This window comes from Salmo salar, chromosome 26 (genome assembly GCF_965601325.2).
Source record: "Salmo salar chromosome 26, fSalSal1, whole genome shotgun sequence".
In the NCBI taxonomy this organism is placed as follows: domain Eukaryota; kingdom Metazoa; phylum Chordata; class Actinopteri; order Salmoniformes; family Salmonidae; genus Salmo; species Salmo salar.
Window position 1 is genome coordinate 42,056,861 of NC_138316.1, and position 17,241 is coordinate 42,074,101.

Genomic DNA, 17,241 nt, shown 5'->3' on the forward strand with positions numbered 1-17,241 from the left:
CACACACACACACACACTTCCTGTTTGAAGCACGAGAGCGAAGTTTGACGGAAATGGCCTTTTAAATGGTCTTTTATTTTGTTTTGTTCTTAGCCCCTTATTGACTAGTCCTTCTGTCTGCTTATATGATTCACATGGTAGAGAGGGGCAACAGCAGAATGAATTTCTTTCCACCAGAGAAGCTCCATTAATGTCCCCTACCACATGTATCAGACAGGTGGACACGTGTGATAACACAGACCTGCTCAGTGCCAATCCAACCTGGTTTATTCATGTTTTTCTATAAGCTTTTGTCTGTCTTATTAGCTTTTTCTCCTGGGTGTTCCAGGCAGAGAAACCACATGAATTCTCTATTATGAACTATTTCATCCAAGGTCCAGTAATAGAATGTGAAGAAGGCTTTGTGTGGACTGGTCCAATTTGAGGGAAGAAGCACTGATGGGTTTCATCTGGCTCTATACAGGGCTAATGGAAGAACAAGGCACAGCATATTCACTGCACCAGCAGCACTACCGTAGAAGACACCTGATGTTCACTCAAACTGTTATTGAGTCAGTGAGAGGCCATGTTGTGTGCATATGAACATACTGCCCTACTTTTATTCATGGTGTTGGAGCACTTCAGTGGAGGACAGAGCTTTTACACATTACATAAAACGGTCACCACACCAGTATTCTTTAGTATTCTTCAAATCAGGTTGCTATTGTTATTAGATGTGTTGTAGTGCTGCTTGTGTAGCATGAACAAACCATAATGAGATTCATGCGCCCACCAGGACCCCGCAGTCCGTCAGTACCAGTACTCCCCGGTCCATCAGTACCAGTACCCCCCAGTTAGTCATTGCCAGGACCCCCCAGTCCGTCAGTACCAGTATCTCCCAGTCAGTCAGTACCAGTACCCCCCAGTCAGTCAGTACCCCCCAGTCAGTCAGTACCAGTATATCCCAGTCAGTCAATACCAGTACCCCCCAGTCAGTCAGTACCAGTACCCCCCAGTCAGTCAGTACCAGTACCTCCCAGTCCGTCAGTACTCCACGGTCCATCAGTACCAGTACCCCCCAGTTAGTCATTGCCAGGACCCCCCAGTCCGTCAGTACCAGTATCTCCCAGTCAGTCAGTACCAGTACCCCCCAGTCAGTCAGTACCAGTATCCCCCAGTCAGTCAGTACCAGTACCCCCCAGTCAGTCAGTACTAGTACCTCCCAGTCCATCAGTACCCCCAGTCCATCAGTACCAGAACCCCCCAGTTAGTCAGTGCCAGGACCCCCCAGTCCGTCAGTACCAGTACCCCCCAGTCAGTCAATACCAGTACCCCCCAGTCCGTCATTACCCCCCAGTCCATCAGTACCAGGACCCCCCAGTCCGTCAGTTCCAGTACCCCCCCAGTCAGTCAGTACCAGGATCCCCCCAGTCCGTCAGTACCAGGACCCCCCCAGTCAGTCAGTACCAGGATCCCCCAGTCAGTCAGTACCAGGACCCCCCCCAGTCCGTCAGTACCAGTGACATCGACATAGTTTGGGAATTGTATGTTTCTGTTTCTGACCCTGGACTGGTTCTGGACTGGTTCTCTCCCATAAGGCCTTGATGGCGTGACACACCTGACACTTGGTAAAGCCCAGGTACACACACTTCCCTCTGGGGGGATAGCCATGACACTCACATGCATGAACACACAGAGACACACACTCGCATGCATGAACACACAGAGACACACACTCGCATGCATGAACACACAGAGACACACACTCGCATGCATGAACACATAGACACACACACTCACATGCATGAACACATAGACACACACTCACATGCATGAACACACATGAATGAACGTATGCACGCATGCTAGAGGTCTTCACGGGTCCAAAAAGTTAGACCCGTTCCGAAATGGACCTGCGGCTTTCACACCCGGACCGGATATACATGAATATATATTTTTGAAATATAGAGACCTGTTCCGAACGGACCCAAGGACAACTAGACCCGTTCCATATAGACCTGATAGTATCAGTACCCGATCCCATCCGAGTGATGGAAGCAGCAGCAAAGTATTATTTTAAGCTAAAAAAATGTATTAGCGAGGAGGGAGAGAGAGATGCCGCTCTAGCAGGCGGGGGAGCGGCTGTACTGTGAATGAGTGACACGGAGAGAAGCGAGGAGGGAGGGAGAGACAGCAACCAACCAAGCCGAGTCGCACGATACTAGTCTAATAGCTGCCGTAGCTAGGTTTTTTATCATCAAATATGATTGCATAGTACATGTCTTGACTGCATCAAACAGGGCAAAGCTAGTTAAGCGAGCTAACATTAGCTAGATAGGCTAATTGAGGCTGCAATGAATGTGCTTTTCTCAGTTACAAATAACAACACCATTCAGAATATAAAGTAGCAGCCTACCTTTTGGCTCTTGGTCATTGTACCCCATTCTTCTCCTTTAACTTTAACTCTTCCACTGATTAGACATCTCCTAATTCCTGACTGGCTCCCGAGTGGCACAGCGGTCTAAGGCACTGCATCTCAGTGCAAGAGGTGTCACTACAGTCCCTGGTTCAAATCCAGGCTGTATCACATCCGGACGTGATTGGGAGTCCCATAGGGCGGCGCACAATTGGCCCAGCATCGTCCGGGGTAGGACATCATTGTAAATAAGAATTTGCTCTTAACTGACTTGCCTAGTTAAATAAAAAACTTTTCCACACACGGAATCTCTATGACTGTAGCCTATTGCCGCTTTGATGACTTTGTATGAAATGTACCTACACTTGTACATACGCTTGGAGTCACTAAAACCTGTTTTTCAACCACTCCACAAATTTCTTGGTAACAAACTATAGTTTTGGCAAGTTGGTTAGGACATCTACTTTGTGCATGACACAAGTCATTTTTCCAATAATTGTTTACAGACAGATTATTTCACATATAATTCAATGTATCACAATTCCAGTGGGTCAGAAGTTTACATACACTAAGTTGACTGTGACTGTGACAGCTTGGAAAATTCCTGAAAATTATGTCATGGCTTTAGAAGCTTCTGATAGGCTAATTGACCCCATTTGAGTCAATTGGAGGTGTACCTGTGGATGTATTCCAAGGCCTACCTTCAAACCCAGTGCCTCTTTGCTTGACATCATGGGAAAATCAAAAGAAATCAGCCAAGACCTCAGAAAACAAATTGTAGACCTCCACAAGTTTGGTTCATCCTTGGGAGCAATTTCCAAACACCTGAAGGTACCATATTCGTCTGTACAAACAATATTATGCAAGTGTAAACACCATGGGACCACGCAGCCGCCATACCGTTCAGGAAGGAGACGCGTTCTGTCTCCTAGAGATGAACGTACTTTGGTGCGAAAAGTGCAAATCAATCCCAGAACAACAGGAAAGGACCTTGTGAAGATGCTGGAGGAAACAGGTATAAAAGTATCTATATCCTCAGTAAAACAAGTCCTATATCGACATAATGGGGCGGCAGGTAGCCTAGTGGTTATTGCATTGGACTAGTAACCGAAAGGTTGCAAGATTGAATCTCTGAGCTGACGAGGTAAAAATCTGTCGTTCTACCCCTGAACAAGGCAGTTAACCCACTGTTCCTAGGCTGCCATTGAAAATAAGACTGTGTTCTTAACTGACTTGCCTAGTTAAATAAAGGTAATAAATAAATAAAAAATGACTTGAAAGGCCCCTCAGCAAGGAAGAAGCCACTGCTCCAAAATCGTCATAAAAAAAGCCAGACTACTGTTTGGCCATAATGACAATCGTTATGTTTGGAGGAAAACGGGTAGGCTTGCAAGCCGAAGAACACCATCCCAACCGTGAAGCATGGGGGTGGCAGCATCATGTTGTGGGGGTGCTTTGCTGCAGGAGGGACTGGTGCAGGAGGGACTTCACAAAATAGGTGGCATCATGAGGTAGGAAAATCATGTGGATATATTGAAGCAACATCTCAAGACATCAGTCAGGAAGTTAAAGCTTGGTCGCAAATGGGTCTTCGAAATGGACAATGACCTCAAGCATACTTCCAAAGTTGTGGCAAAATGGCTTAAGGACAACAAAGTCAAGGTATTGGAATGGCCATCACAAAGCTCTGACCTCAATCCTATAGAAAATGTGTGGGCAGAACTGAAAAAGTGTGTGCGAGCAAGGAGGCCTACAAACCTGACTCGGTTACACCAGCTCTGTCAGGAGGAATGGGCCAAAATTCACCCAACTTATTGTGGGAGCTTGTGGAAGGCTACCCGAAAAGTTTGACCCAAGTTAAACAATTTAAAGGCAATGCTACCAAATACTAATTGAGTGTATGTAAAGTTCTGATTGGGAATGTGATGAAAGAAATAAAAGCTGAAATAAATCATTCTCTTTACTATTATTCTGACATTTCACATTCTTAAAATAAAGTGGTGATCCTAACTGACCTAAAACAGGGAATTTTTACTCGAATTAAATGTCAGGAATTGTGAAAAGCTGAGTTTAAATGTATTTGGCTAAGGTGTATGTAAACTTCCAACTTCAACTGAAACTCTTTGTGTTGAGGTTTGTTTAGTGTTTTCCAATTTTCACAGAAGTGGTTAGAGTCTATGGATTCTTCAATTACATTGAGCTGATTTCTGATGAGCTGTTCCTTTTTTTCTGTTTGAAATGTTTAGATTTGATAGGGAAGCTAAGAGGTCAAATATATGGTTCAGGTTTTCTACTACCAAGTTTACAACTTCACTATTTCAGTGAAACATTTTGTCTAGGAAGTTGTCAAAAAGGGATTGAATTTGTTGCTGCCTAATAGTTTTTTGGTAGGTTTCCAATCTACTTTCCTTCCATCTATAGCATTTCTTAATATTATTTAGTTCCTTTGGCTTTGATGCCTCATGATTGAGTATTGCTCTGTTCAAGTAGACTGTAATTTTGCTGTGATGTGATAAGGGTGTCAGTGGACTGACTGAATGCTGAGAGGCTCTGGGTTGAGGTCAGTGATAAAGTAGTCTACAGGAGTCCCCTCGAAGCCTACCATTGACTATGTACATACCCAGCGAGCGACAGAGCTGCAGGAGTTGTGACCCGTTTTTGTTGGTTATGATGTCGTAGTTGTGCCTAGGGGGGCATATGGGGCGGGGAATACTGTCACCTCCAGGTCGGTGTTTGTCCCCGTGTGCTGAGGATGTCAGGTTCTTATCCAGTTCTGTCATTTAGGTCGCTACAGACTAGTACATGTCCCTGGGCCTGGAAATGATTGATTTCCCCCTCCAGGATGGAGATGCTGTCTTCATTAAAGTATGAGGATTCTACTGGGGGATATAGGTAGCACACAGGATGACATTTTTCTCTGCTGAGATAATTTCCACCCAAATGTAAAATGTTCCTGTTTTGATTAATTTAATAGAGTGAGTTAGGTCCTCTTGCTCTCTCTCGCTCTCTCTCTCTAATAATGCAGAGGATTTTCCCAAGGTTGCTGTTGACGCATATCCCCCAGTAGTTCTTGGGGTCAAATGTATCTCCACTTTTGTGGATTGGGGTGATCAGTCCTTGGTTCCAAATATTGGGAAAGATTCCACAGCTGAGGATGATGTTAAAGTATAGCCAATTGGAATTTGTGGTCTGTACATTTTATAATTTCATTTAGGATACTATCAACCCCACAGGCCTTTTTGGGTTGGAGGGTTTTTATTTTGTCCTGTAGTTCATTCAATGTAATTGGAGAATCCAGTGGGTTCTGGTAGTCTTTAATAGTTGATAGGTAATTTGTATTTGATAATATATATGTTTTTGCAGTTTGCTCTCAAGTCAGTTAAAATTACACATACCCGAGGCAATCATATCAGATCCAACCCAGACCCGTGATATTATTTAGAATTCTGGATCTTCCTGGGTCCCGGATCGTGTCTTCGGGTACAGGTGACCTCTAACGCGCACACACACACTGTACGCACACACCCTCACCCCACTGGAAAAACTGAACTGCTGCAGTAAAAAACGTGAACCATAAAACACTATATTAAAGTATTCAGCACAACATAACAATGTGGTTTTGAATTGTTAGCTACAAAGTTTATGCTGCAAGCTTAATAAACAGTGATTTACAACCGCCCTCAACCAGTGTTATTTCCATGATGTCATCTGGACAAGGACAAGTCATATCAAGGTCAAATCCTCCAGGAGATGGACCACACAGAGACTTTAAAAAGACAAAATGGCCACCATTCTCAACACACATTATGACATGCCTCAGTGATTGGAAGAAACACCTCTCTGGGTAGTTGTGAATGTCAGCAGTTAAGACAGGATCCGCGCCACATCACCTCTGTCTCACATCTACCCCTCTCTGAGACGGGATAACAGAGATTATGCTTTCATGCCACAGATCATTATTTGGAGATAGAAGCATTTGAAATGCCACAGCAATATTGCGACAGGAAAACTTCTCCAGTCAACATCCTAAAGTCAGACAAACAGAAATAATAAAATATCTGCAAACACAAAAATAGAAGCTTTGTACTAGCCAACCAATTGTCTTCACAGGGCATGTGAGTACCAACCTCACAGACAGCACAAATGAGCAAAAGAAAACTTAGCCTTGAGTGTTTTTTGAAGGGAAAACTTTTGCATGCCAAAATCTTATTGAAGAAAATCTGCAAAAGCAGGCCTCGTTGATTGATCACTAAAATAGAATTGTGCTGCAAGAGAAATGTGGACTGCTCAACGGAGCACACAAGTCCAAATACCACAGACACCGCAAATGAGCCAAAATAACTTGTCTCCGAATAATGTTACATTTATGTCAGAGTAATGTTTTTTTCTGGGTTGATAACAGAGTTACGCAAGGTCCCTATGTCACAATCAGCTGTGCGAGTCTTCAGCCGAAGAATAATGAGACATTCTTATGCAATTCAACTAACACACAGTGGGCCATTATCAACACTCATATAAATGGAATTACATGCACAGCCAAGAGCCAAGAGTTGTTGTGGACTTGGCCATGAGTCAGAACCTTCCTCTGTTTCAACAGAACTGGAGCTCCAGGCCCAAACTCATGTGGGTCATGGACTTCAAGGCTTCCATTAAAGACAGAGGCATGACAGCCATCATGATAATTTCCCTTATTCACTCTCTGCTTTCACTTTTCAAACGCCAACCATTCCAAAACATCTCATTCTTGTGATCAAACATCATCCGCCCAAACAAAAAGGCTTTCATGGTGGCAAACTGTTGTCTGGTATTCCACAGGCTTTGTGAAATAGCAACAGACATTCCACACCATTAGGGGAATGGTTAGAAGAGAAGTCTCTACAACGCTGATGCTGTTATCTTTCATAGCTTAGCAACCTCTTTCAGAAGCTTCAAATCAAAACATAGCAAGCAGGACGTAGACAACTATACTAAATATAGTGGATTATATAGTGGATTACCATAAGGCCTGAACTGTGATGTTAATACAAAACATGTTCAAAATATAAGTCTGCATACTGTACTTCCTATGTAACGGCGTGGGCCTGTTCTGAATACGTGTTGAAATCAAATCATTTGCAATAGCGACTAGAGCAACTCATTTTTGGGGGGGAGACTGGTAAACTGCAGTGCGTATTTTTTGCATAGAAGGGTCTGAACAATGTGCTCGACATGTGGGTTCAAATGTGGTTGACTCCTGGACTTCCCAGTCTGTTATATTCTTCCTTTTATATCCCTCCAAGGCAGATGGGAATGGTGCAATGTCTGGTATATTTAACAAGTAACAATGCATGTCTTTAAAAACGTTCCTACAGTAGTAGACAACATAAACCTCCCATTACCTGAGGTTGAACTGTCTATACAGCAGCCTATTCAACAGATGGCTCTGGGATTACACTTCTGTTAGCCTTAGGATACAAACAAGTCAATACCAGCAGAACTCACCAGCTGTAGCAATAAAGCACCAGTCTGGTTGATGGATGGGTAAGAAGTCAGTCTGCCTTGCTCTCCTTTTCACTATCTCTCTTTGTGACACTTTATACAGCCAGGGTGTTCACTAAGTAAAAACTGATCATATAGCTTGGTCATAACATTCATACAATATTTGTAATAACCCCACAGCACATGCTCCCCTCACAATTATAATTTTTTTTTTGTGAACTAACACTCGCTCTGGATAAGAACATAAGCTAAATGACTAAAATGTAAATGTTTTTAGTTAGAAAATGCTAAGGATAGCGGTTGGTGACAGTGGCTACGTACACAAAACAAATGTGGGTTAATGTCTCTCTTTGTCCAGACTGCTTTTAGGGTAAGGAAACAAATAAGCCATTTTGTAATGAAATATGGACGAACTATTGCTTTAACTTAACACATCTGGTACTTGACCAGTTTTTAAAAGCAACAACTAATTTGTGTGGCAGTGGTTTCCAAAATGGCCACCATTAACCACAGTCTTGGCACTGGACCTTCTAAGTGGATGGATTCTTCTCTCTCTCACTACGTTACGAATCAAACTCAAAGGCAAGAGACAAAACCCAGACACTGATCTCACACTCCTTTTTGTCTTGTGGTTTCTCCTTGATAATAAAATGCAGAAGTGATGACATTCCATATCAAGCAATCAAATCCTTTCAGGATAGGTTAAGGCCTGTGTTATTCCCACTAAGATTTAGTATCAAGGTTCTTCGCTAAATTACTGCACATAAATATTCTGAATCGCTACTGCCCTGTCTCGTAAAATCAATTTCAACACGTATCAGTCTTCGAAGAGCCGTAGGGATTATAAACTGTAGTTGCACAGGGATGATGCCTGTAAAATCTGTATTCTGGATGAGAAGCCCATCTCAAAAGATTTTCACCTCTACCGTCAATTTCAACAGTGACAGGCATTGGAAGATTGGTTTACACAGAACGGTAAAAGGTTAGACGAGGTAACAACTGTCAATCAGATGCAAGATGTTGTGATATCAAGGTATCATTTCAGGATTGCACCTGACATCAGCAGATAGGTCAGATATGTTTGAATCAAGAAGGGAATTATTATGTATTATTATCCTATTACCCACTGGGCAAACACTGGTTGAATAAATGTTTTCACGTAATAATAAAAATAAAATAAAAAATCAAATGTGTTGACGTTGAATCAACTTGGGAAAAGATTTGGATTTGTAAAAAGTCATCAATGTAAGAGACCTAAATCCAATAATGTGATGACATTGTTCGGTTGTTTTCACGTTGAATTCATGGTAGTTGACAACTCAACCAAATGTAAATCAAATCTAGTTGTTGAACTGATTGATGTGTGTGCCCAGTGGGTATCTCCTAAAACAACTTTCCACGAGTCTAAATGTACCTCCTGTGAGCCCCAAACCGGTCTCAGAAAACACAATTTTAACACATAAAAACATGTCCTTAGAAGATAGTGTATGGGGAGATATTTCTGGGAGACCTAAAATGGACACAGCAACCATCAGTTTAAATCTTGTTTTAATTAGCTAACACTGCCAAGGCAATTTTCTATGGGTTTTTAAATGACAGTTCAGTTAGTCCGTTTCAAGGGTGACCAAGGTAATTATGCACCGCAAGACAAAGGTCCCTGTGTGATTGGAATGAGATGGACGTGACTGGAAGGGTAGAAATAAGGCTAACGTTCATTTAGAAAGTCAAACGAGTCGATGATAATCTCAGTCTTTAAAGTTGTAATATGTGTTACCAGCTGATAGAGGGAGAGATAAGCTGGGCCAATAATGAATGCCACTTTAAGTGGAGCTCTAGACCAGCAGTTTTCAACCGGTGTCACGGCACACTGGTGTGCCTTGAGGAACTCCCAGGTGTGCCGCGAAACCTTTCATAATCTTCATTATTTCTTGGAACACTCACTTCTAAACGTGACCTGTGGAATGTAGGGGGAATTTTGTACTTGGGAGCACCAGAGCCTCTTAGATAATTCATTGAATGGCACATGGATACATCTGTATGGTTGTTTCAAGTCCAGTGCGCTCAGGCTGTAGTTACATTTATTATCATTTGTGAGGCCTGCATCACAAGCATTTGTATCATTTCTCCTAGCCTGTGAGATCCATTAGCACAGGTTTAGTTGTAGCACAGCCTCTGCCATAGAAACAAACAACAAACAGAGCATGGCTTTGGGTCTGTTTGCAGCTTTACAATGCAGAAAAACACTCGCCTGTAGCCCGAACGGTTTAAAAGTAAATATATATTTTACCAGATCAAAAAATATATATTTCTAGCAGGGATTTGCGGGACGCTCTTAAAGGGGTACACACACATGAATCATGACTAAGGAACTATGAAAATAGTTCAAATAAACCGTATTTAACCTATAAAAAATGTTTGTCACAGAAAATCGATGATTTTCAATATGGATCAGATGAGATGGAGGTCATTACCACAAAATAAATTAATAGGGACATTTTAGGTGTGCTGGAAAATTCAGCGCTTGGAAAATTCAAAAAAGGTTGGGAACCACTGTTCTAGACACATCTGTTGCAGAGGTGGTTCGGTGAACTCTAAATGCGTGATTAGTTAGACTTGTGTTAGCTTTCCAAGCTAATGCTTTAGCTCAGTGGGCTAACAGTCTTGTAGTGTACAAAACTTGGGTCAGCCCTAAAAACTGATTGACTATTTATTAACATTTGGCCATGTTATTTCACTGTATGTTTAAAATCTATATCATTTATTTCACTGTATGTTTAAAATCTATATAATAACATATTTCATGTTGCATTAGCATGATACATACTAAAGGTCAATATTTAGCACAGTTAGATTCTCTCTTTGCTTTACACACGACAGAGAAGAGCCAGCTACCTTTCTCACAAGGATCAGATTTTCCACTGTGTAATCTTGTTTGCGTGGTGTTTGGTGGGGAGCAGGTGGCACCCTTCAATTAGGGTGCGAGAAAGCCAGTGACCCATGGGAGAGAGGCTGAAGTGGAAGGAGGAACAGGAGGGTCAGAGAACTGTTGAAGTGTCCAATCCTTGCTGGAGGCTGTTTATGGCATTCAGACTGACCCTCCACTAAACCCCAGGGATTCACACATGAACACACACGTTGGCACAAACATGTACACACGCAAGTCAACCAAGTTAGCACACCTTCCTCTGACTTGGATTCCAGGTACTGTATAAGGTAGTGTAACATGCTTCTTGTGATAGCATGGCTTCAGTATGTTACTTGGGGAGGTCTCTCTCTCTCTAAAATCAATAATTGATATTGTCAGATAAACTGCTACAAGCTGTAAGGATGAGAATAACATAAACAATACAGAAACCACAGTGGCTCGACATTAGAGGTGTATATCACAAAACAGGATCGATAAACGAGTCCTGTGTGGCTCAGTTGGTAGAGCATGGCAATTGCAACTCCAGGGTTGTGGGCTTGATTCCCAAGGGGGACCAGTACAAAAATGTATGGACTAACTTCTGTAAGATGCTCTGGATAAGAGAGTCTGCTAAATGACTGAAACGTCAAATGTAGTTAGCCATCCAACTTCTTCACGTTATTGTTGAATCAGTCTTTCTCAACTAACTAGGAAACATTGAGTTTGCTGGTTATATCAGACATGGCTGTTGAGTCAGTCTTTCTCAACTAACTAGGACACATTTAGTTTACTGGCATGCCTCACAAGCTAGCACACAATATTGCATTTCACCACCATATGAGTTTACAACCAACATTTAACTGCCAAAATAAAGGAAACACTTGAGTAAATGAAGCATACAAAGTATATTGAAAGCAGGTGCTTCCACATAGGTGTGGTTCCTGAGTTAATTAAGAAATTAACATCCCATCATGCTTAGGGTCATGCATAAAAATACCCAGTTGCCCATTATTTTGCCTACCATGGCTAGAAGAAGAGATCTCAGTGACTTTGAAAGAGGGGTCTCAAAGGAACGTGTGTGTGTGTGTGTGTGTGTGTGTGTGTGTGTGTGTGTGTGTGTGTGTGTGTGTGTGTGTGTGTGTGTGTGTGTGTGTGTGTGTGTGTGTGTGGGTGCGTGCCTGCGTGCGTGCGTGCGTGCGTGCGTGCGCGTATCTCAGTCACCAGATCTCAACCCAATTTAACACTAATGGGAGATTCTGGAGCGATGCCCGAGACAGTGTTTTCCACCACCATCAACAAAACACCAAATGAATTTATTGTGGAAGAATGGTGTAGCAGCCCTCCAATAGAGTTCCAGACACTTCTAGAATCTATGCCAAGGTGCATTGAAGCTGTTCTGGCGGCCCAACGCCCTATTAAGACACTTTATGTTGGTATTTCCTTTATTCTGGCAGTTACCTGTATATTCCAAATCTAATACTAAGTGACTGTTAAGAAAATGTTTTATGAAATGTATGGCCGTGAAATAACTCTGACATAAGAGTTCTCCTACACAGAGCATGAAAAGGTCAGTTATGAGTATGGAAGTGGTGACAGCCACAGCCTTGAACACTGACAAAGACCAAGGAAAGTCTTAGTGTTCTTGCAAAACTAGTTCTTTGTATTACAGAAATCTACAAGACGGCACAGAACAATTTGGCCATGAAAGGAGAGTGGTGATGTTCTTCCCATGATTTATTGGCTTACTGTACCAACATCTTTGGTACCGGACTCTGTAACTTGGTAATGGAGTCTGTAACTTGGTCTGTTTGTCTGTTTGATTCTCTCTCTCCGTCTGTCTATCTCTCTCTCTCTGCCCGATTGCCTTCCGGCGTGACTGTCTACGTGCCTGTCTATCCATCTAACCCATCCATTCAGCTAAAATCAGAGGAAGTGTAGAATTTTCTGGGAAATGAAAATTCTAGTTGGTGGAGCACGGTGTTTAATACCTCAGGACTGTGGGTTCCATTCCCAAGGCCACCCATAGGGACCCCCATGACCTACACGTCAAATGTATGCACGCATGACAATAAGTCGCATTGGATGAAAGCATCTGCTAAATGGTGTATATTATCATATAGATTATTTAAGACAGAAAGCTGTTGTGTGGTTTACTTACCAGCGGGGCTGCTGTCACACTCATTCAGGTTACACTTCTGGCTGTTTTCTGGCCAGGGCTCAGGGTCACACTGGGCATGCTCCTCCTCCTCCCCAGGCTCCGTCTTGGTGTTCACACATTTCACCAGCCTCCGCTGCATGCCACCACCACAGGATGCAGAGCACTGGGGATGGGACACACACACTGATATACAGAGGGCTGTTTGGACACAGTGATAGACAAGCTGTAGGCTGCATCACGTTAAGTCATAAGCACACAGGCATGCAACCTCATGCCCCCCCCACACACACACACACACACACACACACACACACACACACACACACACACACACACACACCACACACACACACACACACACACAGATAAGACATAGAACAGAAACTAAACACTAACACATTAGATCACTGCTTCTGTACTATACTGTAGAGACAGGCAAACTTAAAGAAACACCACATCTTCAAGACAGGACAAGTAACATGAAGAATAGCTTAATGTGGCTAGGCCTGTTACGGTGACCGTGTCACCGCCACACCAGCAGTCACGAGCCATGAAGGTAGTCAAATTCCACGTGACCGTTTAGTCACGGTAATTAGGCTTCTCCAAGCTCTGCTGCTGCTGATGGTCATTAGAGGCCTACCAAACTTGCTAACTGCCTGGTACACAGCACTCTATTGTCCCTCTAATCACTCTGACATCAATGCAAATGTAATCGAAAATCTAATCAAACACTTCATGAGAGCCCATGAGCTCATGCTGCTCAACATTTCTATAGGCTATGCAATTGTGTGAGAAAACAGAGTGATGGCCTCTATTAAAAAAAGCAGGATCCCATCAGCTTTCTATAGGCTAGGCCTACTAAATGTATTTCTCAACTTTCGTCATATTAAGCACATTGCTTCTCTTTACAACAGGAGTATAGGCTACCTGTCTGGCATGAAAATGAACCGCTGGAAAAGCATCTTCCATTCGCTATTTAAGTGCATAGATGACATCGAGACAGGTGCATGATAATGGTTAATTCTAAATCAAAACAAAATGTCACACATATATTATTTAGCATATGTAATGACAAGATTAAATACAAAATATTCTGATGGGTGACAACATTAGCCGATCACTTGTAATTTATATTATAATTACTTGTGAATGATGCCCATCTTTTTTTGCCACTTTTCATATCATAGTGACACACCTCATGTAACCTAGCCCATAGGCCTATATGTTTTGATAAGGTTTGTATCCCAACTAAAGTGTAAAAATAACTTCTTAAAATTAAGCACATTAAATCACCTTCATAGTGGGTGTAGAGCCTAACTTGCATACATACGCAATGCGGGAGTTTCGAGTTTGGAGAAAGATAATTGTCACCATAAAAATGCACTTTTTTAACTTCTTCGGGGTAGGGGGGAGTATTCGAAGTTTGGATGACTAAGGTGCCCAAAGTAAACTGCCTGCTACTCAGGCCCAGAAGCTAGGATATGCATATTATTAGTAGATTTGGATAGAAAACACTCTGAAGTTTCTAAAACGGTTTGAATGATGTCTGTGAGTATAACAGAACTCATATGGCAGGCGAAAACCTGAGAGAAATCCAACCAGGAAGTGGGAAATCTGAGGTTTGTAGTTTTTCAAGTGATTGCCTATCCAACATCCAGTGTAAATGGGGTCAGATTGCACTTCGTAAGGCTTCCACTAGATGTCAACAGTCTTTAGAAAGTTGTTTCAGGCTTCTATTGTGAAAGGGGAGAGAATAAGACCACTCACAGTAAGTGGCTCAGCTGAAAGCCTTTAGTTCTTTATCGCGCGCGGCCGTGAGTGCGAGCTCCGTTCCCTTTCCTTTCTAATGACAACCAAATCGTCCGGTTGGAATATTATTGAAGATTTATGATAAAAAAAATCCTAAAGATTGATTATATACATCGTTTGACATGTTTCTACGAACTTTAATGGAATTTCTTTTGACTTTTCGTCTGGACTTAGTGCCTGCGCTTTGTGCATTTGGATTAGTGAACTAATCGCGCAAACAAAAAGGAGGTATTTGGACATAAAGATGGACTTTATCGAACAAAACAACATTTATTGTGGAACTGGGATTCCTGGGAGTGCATTCCGGTGAAGATCATCAAAGGTACAGATAGGGAAAAAAGTATTTGATCCCCTGCTGATTTTGTACGTTTGCCCACTGACAAAGAAACGATCAGTCTATAATTTTAATGGTAGGTTTATTTGAACAGTGAGAGACAGAATAACAACAAAAAAATCCAGCAAAACGCATGTCAAAAATGTTATAAAATGATTTGCATTTTAATGAAGGAAATAAGTATTTGACCCCTCTGCAAAACATGACTTAGTACTTGGTGGCAAAACCCTTGTTGGCAATCACAGAGGTCAGACGTTTCTTGTAGTTGGCCACCAGGTTTGCACACATCTCAGGAGGGATTTTGTCCCACTCCTCTTTGCAGATCTTCTCCAAGTCATTAAGGTTTCGAGGCTGACGTTTGGCAAGTCGAACCTTCAGCTCCCTCCACAGATTTTCTATGGGATTAAGGTCTGGAGACTGGCTAGGCCACTCCAGGACCTTAATGTGCTTCTTCTTGAGCCACTCCCTTGTTGCCTTGGCCGTGTGTTTTGGGTCATTGTCATGCTGGAATACCCATCCACGACCCATTTTCAATGCCCTGGCTGAGGGAAGGAGGTTCTCACTCAAGATTTGACGGTACATGGCCCCGTCCATCATCCCTTTGATGCGGTGAAGTTGTCCTGTCCCCTTAGCAGAAAAACACCCCCAAAGCATAATGTTTGGGGTCATAGGCAGCATTCCTCCTCCTCCAACACGGCGAGTTGAGTTGATGCCAAAGAGCTCCATCTTGGTCTCATCTGACCACAACACTTTCACCCAGTTGTCCTCTGAATCATTCAGATGTTCATTGGCAAACTTCAGACGGGCATGTATATGTGCTTTCTTGAGCAGGGGGACCTTGCGGGCGCTGCAGGATTTCAGTCCTTCACGGCGTAGTGTGTTACCAATTGTTTTCTTGGTGACTATGCTCCCAGCTCCCTTGAGATCATTGACAAGATTTTAGTCATTTTTGTAGTTCTTCATTTTTGTAGATCTTCCCATGTAGTTCTGGGCTGATTCCTCACCGTTCTCATGATCATTGCACGGAGCCCCAGGCCGAGAGAGATTGACAGTTCTTTTGTGTTTTTCCTGTTGTCACCTTCTCACCAAGCTGCTTGGCGATGGTCTTGTAGCCCATTCCAGCCTTGTGTAGGTCTACAATCTTGTCCCTGACATCCTTGGAGAGCTCTTTGGTCTTGGCCATGGTGGAGAGTTTGGAATCTGATTGATTGATTGCTTCTGTGGACAGGTGTCTTTTATACAGGTAACAAACTGAGATTAAGAGTGTGCTCCTAATCTCAGCTCGTTACCTGTATAAAAGACACCTGGGAGCCAGAAATCTTTCTGATTGAGAGGGGGTCAGATACTTATTTCCCTCATTAAAATGCAAATCAATTTATAACATTTTTGACATGCATTTTTCTGGATTTCTTTGTTGTTATTCTGTCTCTCACTGTTAAAATAAACCTACCATTAAAATTATAGACTGATCATTTCTTTGTCAGTGGGCAAACGTACAAAATCAGCAGGGAATCAAATACTTGTTTCCCTCACTGTAAGTGAATATTTATAACGCTATTTCTGACTTTTGTTGACTCCACAACATGGCGGGTATCTGTATGGCTTGTTGTGGTGGCTGAGCGCTGTACTCAGATTATCGCATGGTGTGCTTTCACCGTAAAGCGGTTGCATTAAGGAGAAGTTTATCTTTCATCAACGTTTATGATGAGTATTTCTGTAAATTGATGTGGCTCTCTGCAAAATCACCGGATGTTTTTGAGGCAAAACATTACTGAACATAACGCGCCAATGTAAACTGAGATTTTTGGATATAAATATGAACTTTGTCAAACAAAACATACATGTATTGTGTAACATGAAGTCCTATGAGTGCCATCTGATGAAGATCATCCAAGGTTAGTGATTCATTTTATCTCTATTTCTGCTTTTTGTGACTCCTCTCTTTGGCTGGAAAATGGCTGTATGTTATTTTGTGACTAGGCGCTGACCTAACATAATCGCATGGTATGCTTTCGCCGTAAAGCCTTTTTGAAATCGGACACTGTGATTGGATTAACATGAAGTTTATCTTTAAAATGGTGTATAATGCTTGTATGTTTGAGGAATTTTAATTATGAAATTTCTGTTGTTTGAATTTGGCGCCCTGCACTTTCACTGGATGT

The 17,241-nt window shown here is 42.3% G+C and overlaps 1 protein-coding gene across 1 annotated transcript in view; it reads right to left on the minus strand.

Annotated features, from left to right (window-relative positions):
* Positions 1 to 17,241, minus strand: part of LOC106592618 (A disintegrin and metalloproteinase with thrombospondin motifs 7) — a 168,529-nt gene that overhangs the window by 13,741 nt on the left and 137,547 nt on the right. Inside the window, exon 23 of the mRNA XM_082969738.1 lies at positions 12,937 to 13,099. Within this exon, the coding sequence (XP_082825864.1) occupies positions 12,937 to 13,099 (163 nt within the window). The remainder of the gene's footprint in view (positions 1 to 12,936; positions 13,100 to 17,241) is intronic.